The sequence below is a fragment of the Nycticebus coucang genome, chromosome X, assembly GCF_027406575.1.
Source record: "Nycticebus coucang isolate mNycCou1 chromosome X, mNycCou1.pri, whole genome shotgun sequence".
In the NCBI taxonomy this organism is placed as follows: Eukaryota; Metazoa; Chordata; class Mammalia; order Primates; family Lorisidae; genus Nycticebus; species Nycticebus coucang.
In genome coordinates this window covers 92,667,867-92,689,043 of record NC_069804.1, presented here as the reverse complement: position 1 = coordinate 92,689,043, position 21,177 = coordinate 92,667,867, and the positions used below count along the sequence as shown (strand labels likewise).

General features: G+C 32.2%; 1 protein-coding gene across 2 annotated transcripts in view; it reads left to right on the top strand.

The window, feature by feature from the left end:
• Nucleotides 1–21,177, top strand: part of BRWD3 (bromodomain and WD repeat domain containing 3) — a 157,274-nt gene that overhangs the window by 130,239 nt on the left and 5,858 nt on the right. Inside the window, exons 25-40 of one of the 2 annotated variants that reach the window (XM_053580305.1) lie at nt 1,301–1,408; nt 3,171–3,295; nt 3,989–4,071; nt 5,538–5,649; nt 6,371–6,432; nt 6,538–6,693; nt 7,327–7,447; nt 8,450–8,575; nt 8,697–8,775; nt 10,559–10,615; nt 11,636–11,776; nt 13,075–13,149; nt 14,485–14,637; nt 16,205–16,368; nt 16,705–16,802; nt 17,337–17,495. In XM_053580305.1, coding sequence (XP_053436280.1) covers nt 1,301–1,408; nt 3,171–3,295; nt 3,989–4,071; nt 5,538–5,649; nt 6,371–6,432; nt 6,538–6,693; nt 7,327–7,447; nt 8,450–8,575; nt 8,697–8,775; nt 10,559–10,615; nt 11,636–11,776; nt 13,075–13,149; nt 14,485–14,637; nt 16,205–16,368; nt 16,705–16,802; nt 17,337–17,495 — 1,819 coding nt within the window. Of the gene's footprint in view, nt 1–1,300; nt 1,409–3,170; nt 3,296–3,988; nt 4,072–5,537; nt 5,650–6,370; nt 6,433–6,537; nt 6,694–7,326; nt 7,448–8,449; nt 8,576–8,696; nt 8,776–10,558; nt 10,616–11,635; nt 11,777–13,074; nt 13,150–14,484; nt 14,638–16,204; nt 16,369–16,704; nt 16,803–17,336; nt 17,496–21,177 lie in introns of those variants that run through there. The other variant, XM_053580306.1, reaches the window with a different exon arrangement.

Sequence of the window (21,177 nt, the reverse complement as noted above, 5' to 3'; positions counted from 1 at the left end):
TGAGGCCACGGCACTCTACCGAGGGCCATAAAGTGAGACTCTGTCTCTACAAAAAAAAAAAAAAAAAAAGTTAAAAACAAAAAAAAAAAAAAACAAAAAAAATAAGTTTTCTTTTATGTTTTTTCTACTATCTCTATCACCGCTTTTACATTATTGAGGAAAAGAAACAAAGAAACCTTTTCTCAGTAAATTTTGAATATGATAATCAGCGCTGTCTTAAAGTACCGAAGAATCTTACCAAGCAATTGTATTTATTTTCTTCCCATACAGTGCCAGTTCTGACATGAATTATTACAGCATGAAATTTTTGTCTTGAAATTACTTTATTTAGTAGCCTACAATTTGTACTATTTGTATAAAATGTGTAGGCTGAGTATTGAAATGTTGATATTTAGAATTTCAATTACAATTTGAAATATAGCAAGTTCCAGGTACACTCTCAGATACCAAAGTCTGCAGAGGCACAAGACTCTTATACAAGATGGTGTAGTATTTGCACCTATGCACATCCTCTCATCTACTTTAAATCATCTCTAGATTATTTATAATTTCAATACAATTTAAATAATTGTTATACTGTATTGTGTTTTGTTTGTATTATTTTTGTTGTTTTATTATTATTTTGTATTTTTTTCTTGCCCAATAATTTTGAACTGAGGTTGGTTGAATCCAGGGATATGTAACTTGTAGATATGGAAGGTCAAATTTACTTTAAAATGTCACCAGTGTTTTATGTATTTGTCAGGAATCAGTTACTTCAGCAGATTTATGAAGCTGTTTGAGAAACAAAAGACTGTGTTTGCAGTGTTTATATGATGCTGTACATAGGACAGAACTCTGTAGGCATGAATGAGTTCATCTGAATGAACACCATTTGATACAGAAGAGTACCTTTATTGTACAGATATTTTCAAGTATCTCAAGAATGGAGAATCAAATACCACATATACTCACTATTACATTAGAACTAACTGATGAGCATACATGTGCACAAAGGGAAGTAAAACTCAGTGGACATCATCCAGGTTGGGGGAGAATGAGAGGGATAAAAAGCCACCTGACAGGTAAAATCAACACTACTTGTTTGATGGCACAGTTATAGCCATGACTCAAGAATTAGAAAACTATCCATGTAACCTAAAACATTTGTACCCCATTAATATTTTGAAATAAAAAAACAATATTTATAATTATTTTTTTTTTCTGTAAGTAGAAGAAGATATTTTTAAGAATGTATATTGGGGCATAAAAGTTGTTAAATTGTATGTTGCTGTTTAATACCGTATGTTTTCTCCTTTAGCTTATCTATTTTAGGCAAGGTCATGAAGCTTATGTGCGGGCTGTAAGAAAATCAAAAATATACAGTGTTAATATACAAAAACAGCCATGGAACAAAATGGATCTCAGGGTAAGTTTGCCAAATTCATAAGTTATATAACTGAAGTAGCTTTGGAATTAAGTTACTTACCCATCGGATTTCCCTCAGTTTCATGCAAGTTTCATTATTGATTATATATCCAACATAAATTGATGTATGAAACTCTTGTAGAACTGGTATGAGTCACATTTATGTTTCCCCAAATTTTTATACCATCAGTGTCTTGATTATTTGACTTAATTTCCTACAAGTTTCAGGTCCTTTACTCTTCCATCCCATAGTTAAAATAAAACAGAAGTTCCTCGCTATGGATATTTTTCTTATCAGCAACCTTGTACATTCTGGAGGTTCTATAAACTAAGTTTGTGAACTACAAACATTCAATATTCTGACAGTTTTATAATATATTAAGTATGTATCATAAATCACTCAGAAACCTATGGTACTTTATGAAATATTTTTTATATAGTCCCCATGTAACTGCATGGCTGTGTAAAACAGATATGGAGAAGGATTTTAAGTCAGTAAATATTTATCTTTTCATTCATTCACTCATTCATACATGCATGCATACACACAGGCAGACATGGTTATACATACCATCTACTTTCTATGGGTTTCTTTTCTTTTGTTTTATGAGAAAGAGACTAAAGAGCAATATTATGATGGTTCTCCAATTATGAAGGGTTGTTGGGTGAAGATGCTTAACAAGAAGGATTTAAGATAGAATCTGTATTTTTACTAAAATAAATAGTTTAGATGTTTGTGATTTTTTTTTTTTTTAGAGAAAAAGTGTCATTTTGTCACCCTTGGTAGAGTGCTGTAGCATCACAGCTCACAGCAACCTCTAGCCCTTGGGCTTAGGTGATTCTCATGCCTCAGTCCCTCAGCTGGGACTACAGGTGCCTGCCACAACACCTGGCTATTTTTTTGTTGCAGTTTGGCCGGGACAGGGTTTGAACCCGCCACCCTCAGTACATGGGGCTGGTGCACTACTCCCTGAGCCACAGGAGCCTCCTTGTGAAAATTTTTATTATTGTAATGTGCTGCGGTATCTTATCAAATGAGTTTTCCATAGGTAGATATCCCATAGGTAGGGATGGCTACCATCTGTACTGAATCTGGTGAAAGTTAGGTTCTTTTTTAGAATCAAAGGCATGAATAAAATGTGTGATTTCTTATTTTTAATCCTAACCCTGTGGTTCTAGGATATTGTATCAAGCAGCATGTTTATGGTAAAAGCATATGAGCTTTGGAGTAAGACCTAGATTTCAGTCCCATCTCTTGTTATATGTTAGTTTATAACTTTAAGCAAGTCATTGTACCCATTAGGATCAATTTTGTCATCTGTTAAATGTGACTTGTAATCAGTGTATAAGGTTGTCATAAGATAGTGCCATAGGCATTCTAAAATGTACGTCTTCTCACCAAACATATATACTTGATTTTTTAACCAGAGTGAGCATTGTAATCCCCTGGTGAGTTTTCCTCAGAATATGTATGGCTGAGCTGTACTTTAGGTTTATAGAATTTGATTCTATAGGAGTAGGATGTAGGAACATGAATTTGGAAATGTTTTCTCAGGGTGTTCTGTTGCTTATCTTTGCTTTAGATCCCTACACTGAAGTACAACCTGCTATTAGAGGTCAAGAGCCATGTATAATTTTAACAGTCAGTGTAATACCTAGAATTTGGTAGATATTCAGATAATTCTGAAATTGTTCAATTAATAATGAAATATTATGTTAATTTTATATTGAAAGTACTAATTTATTGATATTCTCATGAATAGGAACAAGAATTTGTTAAGATTGTAGGAATCAAATATGAGGTTGGACCACCTACACTATGCTGCTTGAAGCTTGCATTTTTGGACCCCATTTCAGGCAAAATGACTGGAGAATCTTTTTCTATTAAGTGAGTAGCTACCTATGATTGTGTGTGTCTGTGTGTGTATTTTAATACCTACTGTATATTCTACAGAGTATAGACATAAATGGAAGAGGAAACATGATAGTCCTACTACAGGGTTTACAAAGACCAGAGTTTAACTCTTATTTTTCTCTGTGTAGTTTCTATGTATATGATATAGATGGATAGATAAGTCCCTTAGCAAGTTACTTAACCTCTTTGAATTTGTGTCTTCATTTGTAAAAGGAAAATACTAATTTTACTCAGAATTGTTGTGAGGAATCAAAACCTTTATATGTGACTAATGGTATGCTTGAAACATAGTATTTCTTTTTATTTCTGTAATAATAGGAATAAGTTAGTGGATCATTTCTTGAAGTTGAGTCTAGAATCTGAAGAGATTAAAAGACATCAGTTCATAGTGTTCTTAAGAAGTCATTAGTGTAAAATCTCTCATTATGCTTTAATAACCTTTATTGGTGTCTTTATATTTTTAAAGTAATATATCAATCTGCAAGGTACTCCCAAACAAATCAGATGAGATGGTGTTTAAGTAAAGATATTTCTAGAACTAAGTGTTAGGTTTGCAAAATTTTTCTTAATGCCTCCATATTAAACATATATCCTTAGATATTTAATAAGTAACATAATACTATTTTATCTGTGAATTGATTCACATGTGCTTTATTTTATGTTCAGGTATCATGACATGCCAGATGTAATTGACTTCCTTGTGCTACATCAGTTTTATAATGAAGCCAAAGAAAGGAACTGGCAGATTGGTAAGTGTAGAATTGTCATTTAATAGCTATTAAACTTGAAGTAGAGTAAGAATCTTTTCAACTGTGATTTAACAGAAAGAAATTAGTTTAATGCTGGAAAGGGCTTTTAGCCAAACTAGAAAAATTAAAGTGAAATTTCCTTTTCAGTTATGTTAGGTAATTCTTTGCATATTATGTGTGAAATGTAATCTCTAAACCTTCTATAAATACATACTCTATTAGTATACAAATCCAAATAAAAAGAAAATTCTCAAATGTCAGTTGCCCTAATATAGAGCACTTTATACTTGTGCTCTTAAGCAGATCATTACTTACTATGGTTTGTTTCTTTCCTGCCTTCCTGCCTCTCTCTCTTCCTCCCTCTTTTTCTCTCCCTATTTCTTTCTTATCTCCCTTTCTACCTTATTCTCTGTCTCCTTTTTTTCTTCTTTCTTTTCTTCTTTGGTTATAAAAAATAGTATAATAATAATGTAAACAAAAATTTTTAAAGGTAAAGAAATTTGCTTAAAGCTCTATAATTATACAGAACATAAGGATTCTAAAGCTGTTGACTTTTTGGACATTTACTGATTTATGCCTGACATTTTAAAATGTATTCGTAGCTATAATAAATACATGATTTTGGAATAATGGGGCCTCTCAACCTGACTTGGAATCTTGGCTTTGTAACTTATTAGCTGTGTGATCTGGAACAATTTTTTAACCTCTTTATGCTTTACTTCCATTGTCTTTAAAATGGTAATCTTATCAGTACACATAAGCTACATGTAAGACTTATGTGAGAAATAAATAAAAATATAAAATATACAAAGCGCTTAAAATGATACCTGGTACATAGTTAATACTATGTATATGTTTGCTGTTAGTATGTTTAAATTCACCTTTCTTATGCATAAGAAATAATTTTGCTCACAATGGTTTGATTGTGTAATCTTTAGCTATTTAAATATAGAATATTAGTGTGAAGATATTTTTAAAACTTTATTTTAAAAAGTTCTTTTTTAAGTGTAGAGAGTCCTATAGTGCTTAGACTGTCCTCAAATTCCTTTAGGCTTTAGCAATCCTGCCTCAGTCTCCCAAGTAGCTGGTACTTCCAATGTGCACTATTTTATTTAATTGAAGAGGTTTTTAAAGGCATAAAAGAAGAAAAAACAACTATATTAACATACATATGCAGTACAATAAAGAATATGTCTAAAGATGATGCCAAGTAATTGATAGAAGTTAAATTATGTTTGATAGCATTTATCTAAGAAGACGTGGACCTATGTAATTTATTTTGGAAAGATCTCTCCTACTTGACAATCAAAATACTTGAAGGAGAGTAAAATGTAAAATTCACTTATCTGGAAAACTTTGATGGTAACTTCTGATAATGCAAGACCCAATGCTACTTCTGTATAGGAACAGTGCCAGTATTCTCAAGAGCACCCTTTTAATTAAGAATTTTAAAAAATCTATTATAGGTGATAGATTTCGCAGTATAATAGATGACGCTTGGTGGTTTGGGACTGTGGAGAGTCAGCAGCCTTTTCAACCAGAGTATCCTGATAGTTCTTTCCAGTGTTACAGTGTTCAGTAAGTATGCTTGTAGTCCTTCATGCCTGATGTAGTACTATAATAGTATGCCAACTTTCAGTAAACTCTATCGGGAATAATATATTTTTATCTGACTTACCTAGTCTCACAATACCTATACGTGAAAAGAAAGGAATAAACCTTTTGTCTAAAAGGAAGAACAAAAGATTAATTTCTACTTCCCTATTATCTGCATTTTCTCTTTAGTATTTCTATTTTATATAAGATTTGTAACTATTTTTTCATGGAAAATACTGAAATTAATTTCATGTTTAAAGTAAATGTTAAATTTGGAATAAAGCAATGAGCATTAGTAACTTGTCTTTATTTAATGCTGTGAATTCTAAATAAAGGTGACTGTATCATTTTTAGAAATACTATTCGTGTATAATATTTACTCTAATTCTTTTTGAAATTGCAAAGTTTTAAGATTCCTTGTGAGTGGAGCCCCCAAGAATGATAGAAGAAATGTTTATTCTGTGAGCATTGATTTCTAGTCTATATTTGACTAAAGGCAGGCTTACTGTCCTCTGAGTTTCATATTGATGTACTATGTTTTCTCTATTAGAGGTTTATTATCTTGATACAAGCAGAGTTGTACTTTAAAGAAAATTGTATTGCCCTTTTTCAAATTTCCCTCCCCAAGAGTCATGGACATTATGCTAGTATATGAATGTAAGTACGATGTAAATTTGATTTGAATTTTATTATTTTTTAATAGCTGGGACAATAATGAGAGAGAAAAAATGAGCCCCTGGGATATGGAGCCAATTCCAGAAGGAAGTAAATATGCTTTTAAAAATAAAAATAAATATGCTTTTAATAAGTAAAATGGCAATAGCATGGTATTGGAAATTAATTATTTCTGATTTTTTATCTTCTACTTAGCTGCCTTTCCAGATGAAGTTGGTGCTGGTGTTCCTGTGTCCCAGGAGGAACTGACTTCTTTGCTATACAAACCCCAGGAAGGAGAGTGGGGGGCTCATTCCAGAGATGAGGAATGTGAACGGGTTATTCAGGGCATCAACCACCTTCTTTCCCTGGGTATGATGAATGTGAAAAAATATTAGAAGTGTGGAAGGAAGCTATGAAAGCCAGCAGAATTTTAAGTTCTACAAAAGAAAATGCAATTTCTCATTGTACATTTTACATTTAAATTAAGCACAGTGATTCTGCTTTTAATGTTAACATTTCTATATGTTGGGCCGAAGTAATAACTGATAAACTTTTTCAACACTCTGGGGAATAAGAGTTAAGACAGGCACAGAAGTGTCGTTTTTTTTCTTCAGTCATTTTGGCTCACTAGCTATTCCCTGAGCCTGACTTTGAATGGGTTTCTTGGTAAGGAGAGTGGGTGAGTAAAGTATTTTAACTATACAGATAGGGACATTTTCTAAAACGTATCACGTGAGAAGTCTGGCAATTATCCAGGAAAGACATGGACATCTGAAGTTAATCACTATTCCTTTAGTTATGTTTTGTTTTACCTAATTTAAACTAGTGTAAGCATGATTTGTAGATACTATGTCTAAATGAATAACATTCTAGTGGTATAATTGAATCATCATTGTATTAGAAATGTATATTGACTTCCCTTCTTTTTTATATTATTGTTTATTAACATTAGATGTTAATGTCCTTTATAGCTACCTTTTTTTGATTTTGGTAATTCTTTAGATTTTGCCAGCCCTTTTGCTGTTCCAGTGGATCTCAGTGCCTACCCCTTGTATTGTACTGTAATCGCTTATCCAACTGACCTCAACACCATCAGGAGGAGACTTGAAAACCGCTTTTACAGGTCTGTTTAGTTTTATCACTTAGTATAAAATTCATAGCCATATGGCTCTTTCTTTCCTTTTGAGATCCGTGTTTTCATGGTATAAAATGATCATCCAGAAGACCTCTACGTAAAAATTTCTTCTAAAAATTTGGAACACTAGTTTTCCTTTATTCGGAAGATTCTCTTTCTTCCAAGGTTAAAAGGTAGAGAGGAAATATAGGCAGCATAAAAACTATAGTTAACTTTAGTTTATTAAAGGTAAACTTTATGTATTCATCATGATTAAAGTGCTATAGTTTTGGAACATATTTAAATTCTTTTCTGAATAATTAGGTAGCAGTTAATTAGATTTAATTGCCAACCCTGAAATATGTATAGGTGAAGAGCTAAGTTATTTTTTCCTTGATTGGGAGGGACATTATTATGGGAGGGCTATGAAGGGCACTTCTTGGTCCCTCTCTTATCTGTGTCTACTACTAAACACAGTATTTCACAAACTCGTTCATCTGCCTCTTATAATTGAGAATTGGATGCATTTTTATAATTATATATTATTTGCATAAATAATGTATTTCACAAAAGTAACTAAGATAAAAATCTGTCATCTTCTGCAATTTATTTTTTTTCCTTATTTTTCTAGGTTGTTCCCCTGAAAACTAAGCTAAATATTCTTTTGATTTTCTTTTATCAAAATGCTTTATTTATTCATTTTTATTTGTTTGTTTTTGTCAAATAACTCTACCTATAATGTCCTGGGTTAGTTCCATTCCAAGTTTTAATATACAGTTCATTGGCTCAGAATTCCTCCCTGTGCTTCAAATGCTGTAACACTATCATTCCTTTTTAGTCACACATATATATTGAATCACATACATATATTGGAATACCTCTGATATACTATGATTAAGTACTTTGTGCTATATCATATAGTCCTAGAATATACTTTATTTTATATATTTTTTCTAGTATATACTTTAAATGTATCATCCAAGGCTAACATATCATATTTTTATTTCATAGGAGAATATCAGCATTAATGTGGGAGGTACGCTACATTGAGCATAATGCCAGGACTTTTAACGAGCCAGACAGCCCTATAGTTAAAGCAGCAAAAATTGTAACTGATGTCTTACTCCGATTTATTGGGTAAGTAGTTGTTGTGATTTCCAGAGAGGCTAACTTCTGATATTTTTTTAAATATTTTTTTTTAAATTTTGAATATTACAAAAGTATTAGAATTATTGAAATGGCTTATCTTGTTTCTTAGGGATCAGAGCTGTACTGATATACTAGATACTTATAATAAAATTAAAGCAGAAGAACTAAACAGTACTGATGCAGAGGAGGTAAGAATTACAGCATAATTAGTAGGAATGAATTCCTGTACTTTACTTGAAATAAAATGTTATATGCAAATGTTGTAATTGGCTATGAGCAGCAAAACAAATTTTTTAAAGTTGGCTGAATACCTATATCTTTTTATATTAAACTCATTAAACTGTCCTTAGATTGTATATACCACAAATGTAATAGTAGTATAGGGTTTAATCAGAGACAGGTGGCCAGTCATCTTACTTTACTCAGTGAGTTTCAGTGATGAGAAGTCAGCACTTCATTTTCTAGTCCTTAAAAACAAGACAAAACACTCAGTATTTTAATAGAATGTACAATGTGTTCCAACTTCACCACAGTGCAATTTATCAATGTAACACTTTTACCCATGAATATATATAAATAAAATATAAATGAGGAAAAAAACAATAAATAAAGGAATGTTAAATTGATGAAAATTCAGTAAGGATTTTATTTTCTATACACTGTATGTAAAATATTAAGGAATTTTAAAATTACAGGTTTGAAAGTTATATTTTTAGTAGTTTCATAGAATTACTATTTGATTTCTTTTATGGAAATTACAAACATAAACCACTCCTTTCTAAATGAAATGGAATTATTATTCTCAGCAGACTCTTACATATCTGATTTCCCCACCCATCTATGTTTCTGATTTATATAAAGCCATATTAGACTGGAGGTTATGATGGAGAGAAACAAATACCAAGATATGATAATGGAATAATAATGGAAAGTGATAATTTAAAAATCTTTTCTGGAAAAAATTCATCCCAGGGATAAGTCAGTCAGATTATGCTAGATTCTCTTGAAGTATCATGAGATATTTTGCATATTTGTATTATCTATACTGATAATCTCCAAAATGGTAAGTCTTCAGTGTTATTTTTATTATTTTATGAAAGTGTGTTTAACTATGATACAGTGTATTATTGGAGTTAAATGTTATTTACATAATAAAACATAGCTCACCAATTAGATATTATCCTCTTACAACATAAGAAAAAAATACTGTTCATATTCTTAGATTTACTTATATATTTCTTATATTTTTCTCTGACCTTTCACATAAATGTATTTTAGTATATGTTCTGCCGAAGTGAGCACACATAAATGTATTTTAACTTAGGAATTGAAGTAGCAAGAATTTCTCCTCAGAGTAGCATTATTTGGGTTAAAATAGAAAATTTAAGTAAAAATTTAATTTGATAGGTTTATTTCAGTAGAAAGGAGTACCAGTAGCTCATGAACTACTTACCTTTTTTCCTAGGTGCTTCGCCATCACTGCTGGTGCCTGGAAGTTGATTCTTTGTATTAAAAAATTATCTCTCAAAGAAAGACTTCACTGTATCTTAGGTTGTAATACACATGTATATTTTTCCTTCAGAAAAAAAGATCTATTTCTTGAAATAGCAAAGGATTAATCATGAATAAGTGATCATTATATTAAATAAACATGTCATATAGGATAACTTTTTTAAAAAATATCACAGCTTCCTAGGTACAGCTTTAGCAGATACCAATCACTGCACCTTTTCCTTAGTTTCCTATTCTGATTTAAAGAGAAACTTTAACTCTTCTTCTTCCAGTGTATTTTCCAGCTTATACACAGCATATTGGAAAAATTTGGAGTGAGTTTCCCTCCAGCCTTTTTTCTGCTGCCTGGTCCAATGAGGGAAAGTTAATTGTGATTATATTTGCCATTTATTTGTAAATGTCTAATTTGTAAGACTTTGAATGTAACTTAACATTTCCTACTCTTCCCTTTTAATTTAGGATACAGAAATGGTTGATTTAGATTCAGATGGTCCTGGTACTTCATCTGGAAGAAGAGTGAGTAAATAAATGAACATCTGAGAGTGAACATTTTTAGGTTTCCTCAGTTGGTAATCTCTAATGCTTGGAAAATTACTAGAAGGACTCTTGGAACTCAAGATATATATATATGCAGTCCCTGTTACAAACAAGATAGGTTTCATAAGTTTGTTCATAAGATGAATTTGTATGTAAGTTGGAACAGGTACGTTTACCCATTACCTGTAATAGCCCCCCTTCGTAAGTGCAAGTCGTACATCCGTCATATGTTTGTTGCTCAGTGACTGCCTGTAGTTATAGTCATGGCTAATGTTTATTACAGCAACACAGTCAGGGTACACAACTGGATCATTTGGAAAAAAGACACAGGCATAGTCTGGAGGAATCCACATATAAACTTCTTTATGATTTCTCTGTATTTCTGTCTCCCTTCTATGAAGGCGTCACATGTCACACTCTTTGTCCAGCAATAAAAATGTAGCAAACGTGTGAGTAGAGACTCAATTCACAAGGATTTTACTGGGAGCTATTTATGAGATACCCTCTGACTGGTACATACCAAGATTCCAAGTTCCCAGAAAGAAAGCAGATATTCAGCATAAATGACATTATTTATACCATCTGGGACAAGTCTAGGTACAGTAAACTATCTTGGAAACAGTTCAAAATGCAACTTCCCAAATTTTTATGTTAACTCTTTTCTTCAGGCTTCTCTCCTGTAATAATTAGATATATAGTTGTTTTATGTAAGGAAAAATATCTTTTGAAATATCAGAAGAGACACTAACAAAAGACATCAAATGATAAAAAACAGAACTTATCATGAAAAAGATTGCTCAAGTATTGAGAAAATTATAGTGCCATCATCAAGTATACTTAATTCAGTAAATACTGAGGTAATATAAATATTAACCTTGTAGAGGGGGGAAAAAAGCACTTTAAAATAGCAGCTATTCTGTTAACATTAGGGATACATGAGAAAATTAACAAAGAGCTTTAGAACAGAGCTATTAGATATTATTCTATTAAAATCCATAGGTCAAATGCCGAGGAAGAAGACAGTCTTTAAAGTATAATCCCGATGCTTGGAGAAAACAATGCAAAGAACTGTTGAGCCTCATTTATGAACGTGAAGACTCAGAGCCATTTCGACAGCCAGTTGATCCTCTTTCTTACTCAGTAAGCATACAGTTGTTTAAATAATTGCCAGTATAACAATTGTCCATAAACGTCCATGCTAAAGTCCAGTTAAGAGCAGTTTTTCCTTTCTCTCCTTCCTGTCCTCCTTCTCTCCCAGTCTTTCAATTGTGAAAGTGAGTAGTGTAATTATGACCTTTTAAAATGCTTGCCATGTACTTTGTGTGTAAATTGTTCAGTTGTAAACCTCTTTATAATCAAAATTTCTTTGTTATTCTTTTTAGATTTTATTTCAGATATTTGTTTAATATATTGTGCTAACTTCTTTTTTTCATTTTTTAAATCTTTCTTTTTTATTAAATCATAGCTGTGTACATTAATGCGATCATGAGGCACCATACACTGGTTTTATAGACTATTTGACATATTTTCATCACACTGGTTAACATAGCCTTCCTGGCATTTTCTTAGTTATTGTGTTAAGACATTTATATTCTACATTTACTAAGTTTCACATGTACCCTTGTAAGATGCACCGTAGGTGTGGTCCCACCAATCACCCTCCCTCCGCCCATCCTTCCTCTCCCCTTCCCTCTCCTCCCACTACCCCTTCCCCATATTCTTAGGTTATAACTGGATTATAGCTTTCATATGAAAAGTATAAATTAGTTTCATAGTAGGGCTGAATACATTGGATACTTTTTTTTCCATTCTTGAGATACTTTACTAAAAAGAGAATATGTTCCAGCTCCATCCATGTAAACATGAAAGAGGTAAAGTCTCCATCTTTCTTTAAGGCTGCATAATATTCCATGGTGTTACATATACCACAATTTATTAATCCATTCGTGGATCAATGGGCACTTGGGCTTTTTCCATGACTTAGCAATTATGAATTGGGCTGCAATAAACATTTTGGTACAAATAACTTCTATACATTGTAGATACTTGGTGGTATATGTCAGTCCTATTTAATTTTTGCTAAATATGATATGATATGGTCACACAGTGTAACCAACATATCAATCAATATTACTTTTCGACAAAGATAAACACTTGATAACTTAGATTATAGGATTCTTTTTTTTCTGGGAGTGTATTTATTTATATGTTTATTTACCCTTCAGTATAAATAGTAAATCTATTTTAACTTTTTCAGAGAAAAGGTAAAGTAGTACATCAGAATGGTAAATGTAGAATTTCTTCACCTTGAAATACAAGTGAATAAAAACATAATTATTATTTACATATCTTCAACCCTTAAGTCATAATTGTATTATAAGTCTTTATATTTCATTGTGGTGATATGGAAACACAATATATGCTCCTTATCCTAATAGGGCCATCAAGAGCAAGAAGGGGAATCCTCAGAGTCAGTTTTTGCAGAAAGACAACAAGATCTATCTCCTCCTGAGGTAGGCCAGGTAGTCTCTTAAAAGACATGGTGGTTTTTGTGTTTTTACTTTTTAAAAATATCCACACTTTACATAAACCTTTCATAATTTTTAAAAACTGCTTCTAAATATTTGATTTCTTTTTACCTAATTTAATTTTCCTTGGTCATTTAGTTTTTAATCAACATGTGTTCTCAGTATTGTTCTTTGTGGCATCCTCAGAATTATCATTTTTTTATTTATGTACATCTAAAGCCACTGCTCCTGACTAGAAAATACAAGTTATACAATATAATCATTTCTCTATTATAGCTTATTATTTCTACTAAGACTTTATCCAGTACTCAGGCTGAGTCTTTTGAGTTTTGGACATCATATCATATAAATTCCAACATTTTTCCTCTATAATAATCTTCATGTTTCATAAGCTCTGCTGTGTTAGAATATGATTTTGGTTTTCTATGATTTAAGAAAATGAGATCTACTTTGAGAAATAGTGATTTCTCATATTTAAATAATATTTTTTCCCTTTTTTCTCTGCCCCTTCTGTTTTTTTTTTTTTTTAGTCCTTTGAAGGACATGTATAGATTTTACTTTTTAATGATTCTAAATAAGATAAGGGATCTAATACTAAATGTGGTTTTCACTCTGAAACTTATTTATTGAGGGTTACAGCATATATAGTTATAAATTTCAGACATAATTTCATATGATAACCCAGGAAAATCTTAACTAAACTTGAAAAATTGAGGTTAAAATGGAATCTTATCTTTCTACTAATTAAAGTAATTTTGGTGCAAGACTTTACACAAGCCAAAGTATCACATTGATGAAAACACAGAAAGCGAAAGAAGCAAAAACATGACCAATCTGACTTTGATCTCAACTAATGACAGTTTGAGTAGAATGTTCGCATAGCTGAGAATCTTTAAAATATATAGCTAATTTGTGGAATGAAGATATTTAATTACATGTGAATAATCTCATCCTCTCTTGCTAGGCAGTTTTTCAGGGTTTTGGAGGTTTTATGTGTATTAGTCTTTAAGCAAGAAATGGAATTCATATTATGAATGCTATAGAGATGAAGCCAGTGGCCATGGATTTTCTATTTTGTCCCTTCAGTGTTATTTATTGTTGATGGCTGTATGAGGGCTAATGCTCTGTCACAGACCTTCTCAGACCCTTGCTGTATTTATGGGCAACCAAAATATGGTTTCTGGTTGAGGGGAAGGTAGTTGACAGATTTAAAAGCAATGTGTTCGTTTTTTGGTTGATTGTATCAGTAGGTGATACAGTTCTATTATATTATTATTATTGTGCAGTTTGGGTATTTAATAACAACATTATTCTTTATAGGATTATCAAGATGTTATAGACACTCCTATGGACTTCAGCACTGTGAAAGAAACTTTGGAAGCAGGAAACTATGGTAGTCCTCTGGAATTTTATAAGGATGTCCGCCAAATATTCAGCAACTCCAAAGCTTATACCTCTAATAAAAAGTCAAGGGTATGAAGAAAATAATTGGATGGGCTAATTATCTAAGCATTTAGTTATATATGTCAAGCCGTTTCTTTCACCAGTTTTAAAATTGCTAAACAAATATATACTATAATCCTGACATTGTTACTGAAGTTTGATTCTTAGTATGTTCTCTGACATATAGATCATTTCAGGCATGAAGTATTACTAGGCATGCATAAAGATATATTAAACGTAGTCATTCAGAAATTAAGCACCCTTACCTATGTCTTAATTGCATCTTCTTTACTGCTTGTTTGTAACTGCCAGAAAGAAAAAAGGGAAAGGAGAAGAAGTAAATTGAGTACCCTTTGTTATGTCTAATAAGTGAGTTGATAGACATGTAGAGGTAGTTGACAATATTAGGATACAAGTATATGAAATATCTCAGTTAGCTCTGAATATTTATGTTTCCATTATTATCACAAATAGACATATTGGGAAGTTCTGTTTTATTCATATTCAGATTTACTAATTTCTCTGTTTTTGACAGAACTTAAAACAGCTTGAGAACAAAAAATAATAATTTTTATCTTTTGTAATCACTGATAATCTGATTAACTTTGACTCAATTACATAATAGGTATATATTTGCCCACACCCACCTCATATAAATGAATTGTCAATAGTTTCTACAGATAAAATTTATTTACATATGCCACCCCCATCTTGATTGTTAGAGCAACATTTATTCTCTGTGAAACAGAGTTTCAGAAATACAGAGAAATATAATGAAGAAAAGAGAAATCATCTGCAAAGCTTGTCACCTTTTTTATTTATACCTAATATTTGATGTATCTGCTGCCAGGATTTCCTACATTAACGTAATTATTTATATCTATTTATATATTCTTTAAAATAATACATTTCATGTTTTGAAGCATTTTTTTGTTATATAGTGAAAAAGTTTTTGATACATACTACAAATTGTCCTTTAGAATGTTGTTTCAATTTAAAATCCCTCTGACAGGGTATGAGATTTTTTTTTTCTTTTCTTTTTTTTCAGACATAGAGTCTTACTTTGTCACCCTCGGTAGAGTGCTGTGGTGTCACAGCTCACAGCAACCTCTAACTCTTGGGCTTAAGCTGTTCTCTTGTCTCAGCCTCTAAAGTAGCTGGGACTACAGGTGTCTACCACCTCAAACTCTTGGGTTCAAGTTATCCTCTTGCCTCAGCCACCTGAGTAACTGGGACTACAGGCGCCCACCACAACGCCCAGCTATTTTTTTGTTGCAGTTTGGCCAGGCCCGGGTTCAAACCTGCCACCCTCGGTATGTGGGGCCGGCGCCCTATTCACTGAGCCACAGGCACCACCCAAGATTTTTTTTTTTACTTTTTCTTCATAGTACTGAATGCTATCCTTTAATAAAATTTATTAATTTTTAGGTGAAAAATCATGTCTTATTTTAATTCTTTGAGAATAATTTGTTCATGTGAAGAAAGAGTACATATATTTTGTCTGGAATGGTGGTACTGGTACAGGCATGTTTTATACCTTTTATTTTTCATATAATTAACATAGTTGCTAAAATGACTACGATTTCCACCTTTTCAGATCTATAGCATGACACTGAGATTATCTGCCTTATTTGATAGTCACATTAAAAATATCATCTCTGAATATAAGTCAGCAGTGCAGAGTCAGAAGAGGAGAAGACCACGGTACAGAAAACGTCTAAGAAGCAGCAGCAGTTCATTATCCAGCAGCCGAGCTCCTAGGTATATTATATTGATGTAGCATTTTATACTTTGAAAAAATTTTGTGCATATTGCCTAATTTCTGAAAGTTTATGAATAATTTGAGGAGATTCCAAGAGAGCTTTTTTCACCCAGAACTCTTGTGCCTATACAAAAGTGGAATTAATGAATTGTATGTGGGTTTTACTTTACCAAATTTTTTTTTTATTTTAATCATTGAATTTTACCTTTGTCAAATTATCAATTTAAAGCATTTTACTTGGAATTTAGGGCATTTCCTCTTCATTTTGTGTCATACTCTCATAATATGTTACTAACAGAAAAAAATGCTCATTTTTTATATATTTTTGCTTCTAGTCCAAAAGGGAAACAGAAACAAATGAAGTTACAGCCTAAAAATGACCAGAATACCTCAGTGTCTTATGCCAGGACTAGCTCTCCTTTTTCGTCTCCTGGTAAATAATGTCTTTTGTTTTTGATGTTGTTTATCTCAGCTAAATACTGATATTAAGAATACAGAAGAGATAGCATGGTTTATAGTACAAAGACCAACAGATTTGGATTTAGAAAAGTTGTTTTTTTTATCTATTCTACTTACTGTGTGGTCGTTGGTTTGACATTAGGCTGTATGATTGTTTCTTCATTAGACTAGATGAATTTTTAAAGTGTATTAGTTTTAAAATTTTGTGACTGAGTGATTTTTAATGTCTATATCTCAGAGCACTCATCTACAATATATTTGTCAACCTAAGGTTTGAGGATTTGTTATGTGTGGAGGTGGGTTCCTTGGACATATTTTTGTGATATTTTGTGCTTAAAAGTTTAGCGATAAATCATTTGTTCTCAAAATATTCAGATTTATTTCTTAGAGCAACTTGTAATTTTGGATGTTGGAGTAAAATAATGTAGATCCAATTTTAAAAGCAGCCAGCTTAACTTTCCTAAAAACATGATAATTATGTTAACATTACAGTCTTTTAAAATGCAAGTTTCAGATGCTGCTGAAGGGTTTTCGCTCTATCTTCTTGATGATGAACTGGATGGGCCATTTTGTTCCTCAAGCTTCAGTGGATATGGCCGAAGTGGAAATAGCCATGACCCAGGGAAAGCCAAGTCATTCCGGAATAGAGTTTTGCCTGTTAAACAAGGTAGGAAATAAATATGGTATATGACAATTACTGTTTATTTTCTTATGAGGAAAGATGAACCATTTAAAAGCTAATGAATCAGTATTGTAAAAACTAGTGTGTCCTTATAATTGATGAGTATTTTAATATTGGCAAATTTATGTTATGTAGGGTTTCATATCTACAACTAATAAGTCATTAGATTTCTAATTAACTATTTTCAAATATATTTTTATCTTAAAAATAAAAATTAACAGGGAGAAAAAACTAAACGAAGAGCTCCTTCCTCAAGCACATAAAAAACCAGACTATTAAATACATTTAGGATTGTTGATGTACTAAGCCATATTAAAAATAAAAAAAAAAATTTCTAAAGTCATCTTTAAATAGGTGTAATATTTGGGGTAACTACTCCGATAATGTGTCTAAGAAAATTTTTATTAGAATATAGATTTTATTTTATGTCTATCTTTAATGAAAGATTAAGTAGCTTATTGTTATGTTGATATCAAATAATTTAAATATAGACTTTCTACAGATATATTTTATATTGGTTATATATGAAATATTAAAACATGTTTCATTACTTTTAAATATTAGTGCCTTTGTTTTTTTACCATACTGTATCTTTAATTTTGCTTCTGATGGATCCTGCTGCACATTGCATATACTCACCTGCTATCTTCTTTCATTTTACCCTTCCTTTCATTGCCAAGTTTTTAGAAGAAGTAACTCTTACTTTCTTCCTCTATTTTCTTTCCACCCATGCATTCCTTTATCCTTTAGTCTGGCTTCTACTCCAACCACTCTTCAAGAGCTATTTTTCCAGAATCAGTACTTGTCACTGTCCTTTGCTTAGTCCCTATCTTCTTGATCTCATTCCATACTGTTGACTGCCTTCTCTATGAACTCTATTTCCAGACTTCTATTCACTGCTAATTGTCCTGTATCTCTTTCTCTTATATTTATGTTTATTTTCTTCAGCTGTATTTGTGGAGTTTCCTGACGCTTTTGGTTTTTTGGTTTGTTTTTGCCTTCTACATGTAATGTAATCTTACAACTGCATAAGTGGTGACTCTCCAAATGCATATACACAGTTCAAATCTCTTTATTCTAACTGGTTTCATTTCCAAGTGCTTCCTTAAAAAAAAAAAGGCATATCTTTGGGTGCTTATCATCTTTGCATCTCAAACTTGCTTTTTATGGGCTCATTATTTTAGTGGGCACCACCATCTTCTTAACCACCCAACTTAAAATCTTTCAGTGTTCTTTGTTAATTTACCTCTCATAGCCAGTCAGTTGGTAAGTTTTGTGAACTCTACAACTCTTATACTACTTAAATCTCTTGTCTACAGTTTCTATTGCTGTCACCTTAGTTTCTAGCCTAAAAACTATTTGGACTATGATAATAAAATACTATACACTAGGTGGATTAAACAATAGACATTTATTTTTTCACAGTTCTGGAGAATCAAAGTTCACAATCAAGGTACTATATTGTCTGGTGTCTGAGCTTTTTTCCCTGGCTTGTAGATGGTCATCTTCTTGCTGTGTCTTCACATGGCCTTTGCACTCTGCAGACACAGAAAGAGAAATAGAAATCTGGTATCTCTTCCTATAACAACAGTAGTTCAATATGATTATGACCCTATCCTTATGACCTCATTAATCCTAATTACTTCCTTAAAGGCCCTAGTCTCCAAATGTGGCCACATGTGGGCTACAGCTTCAGTATATGAAATTGCACAGTATACAGTTCAATTCGTAACATCTAAACTATTGGATTAACCTTGTAATTATAGTCACACACAACCTTAGTCTTTCTTCCTATTAATCCCTTCCATTCACCCTTACTTCACCAGCTGGTCCTTCTCAATTATTTCTGCTGATTTTCTTTTCTTTTTTTTTTTTTTGTAGAGACAGAGTCTCACTGTACTGCCCTTGAGTAGAGTGTCGTGGCATCACACTGCTCACAGCAACCTCTAACTCTTGGGCTTACGCGATTCTCTTGCCTCAGCCTCCCCAGTAGCTGGGACTACAGGCACCCGCCACTACAGGCACCCGCCACCCCGGCTATGTTTCTGTTGCAGTTTGGCCGGGGCTGGGTTTGAACCCGCCACCCTCAACATATGGGGCCGGCGCCCTACTCACTGAGCCATAGGCGCCGCCCTTCTGCTGATTTTCTATATGTTTAAACTTTGGAACATCTCAGGTCTCAGTTCTCAGTAACCTTTTCTTTTTTTATTTACTCTCTCAGTGACCTCTCCTTGTTCTTATAACCTCAAATATCATCTCTTTGTTGGAATTTTTTCAAAATTATACATCCAACTTAAACCTCTTCCCTGCACTCCAGACTATTATAGTCCTGTTTTTTTTTTTTGTTGTTGTTTGTTTGTTTTAAATGTCTTTCCTTACATAAAACTGGAGTCTTGATTTTTGTAGCACCCTGCTCAGACTTACTTCTCTTTCAGTGTTCTGACTTAGCAAAATATCTCTACTATTCACCTGGTTTCTCAGGCCATAAAACCAAGAAGTCAATCTTCGACAATATTAGCTATGCATAACTTTTGACATGTAATCTGTCAGCAAGTCCCATCAGTTTAACCTTTAAAGTTACAAAATAATTCTTGTAGCTCGTCTCAAAATAGATATTTCAATTCTGATCACTTTTATCACCTTTATTGTTACATCCCTCATCTTGTCTTACGTAGGCTACTGAAGTAGACTCCCAACTAGTGTCTGCCTCTAATCTTACCCCCTCTATAATCTATTTTCTCTTGTTTGTTATGACATTCTACCATTGGATATAATCTATAAATCCGTAATATAATCTATATAGAAACCATAGTGTTCTTTCAAAAATGTAAATCAAATCTCCTTTTACTCCAGCTTAAAACAGTTAATGTTAATTATTATTGCTTAATAATTTTTTGCTTATTATTAGTAATGAATAATTAAAATAAAACACAGTTACAAAGAAATAAGTTTAAGTTAGAATGTAAATAGGTAATAACTCCAATTTTATACATTTTCAAAGAAGCTCTGAATGACTCCAGAGAATTTCTCCTGGAGGGACTCCCTGAAAACAATCTTGGCTGAGACTACATGATTCTCTTCCAGAAATGTTGGGACATGTTTTCCAAATTGTTTAACTAGACTTTCATTTGGGGGCCATAGTTATTTTATAAAATAATTATATAATTATGTTTATGAAAAATATGTGGTCTGCTAAAAGTATCACCAGGTATAAAATAAAAATAGACAAATTGTTATGCAAAATCATAACACAGTAAAAAAAGAAGAAAACTTTACTTTAGTAGTTACTTCCTTTCACTCCCAATTTTTCTGTTCCACTCTAGTTAATGCTGGCTTTCTTCCCATTTCTTCTGCTGGAATATTTTTTCCCCATATTACACTTCATTCAATTATTTCTTCAATTACAAACCCTGCAGAGAAGTCTTCCCTATCTAAAATAATTATTTTTCTATTCACAAACTCAACTTTTTTTACCCTCTTTTCTTTTTTCTTTATATCATGTCTCACCAAGTGAAATTTTATTTATTTAATCACTTCATCATATCTCAATCTGTGCCCTCCATATTACAAACTCCTAGCAATGCCTGGCTCACAGTAGGTAATTAGTTAATGTGTATTAAATGAATGAGTGAAACTATTCAGATTCATATTCCCATATAATTCTTCC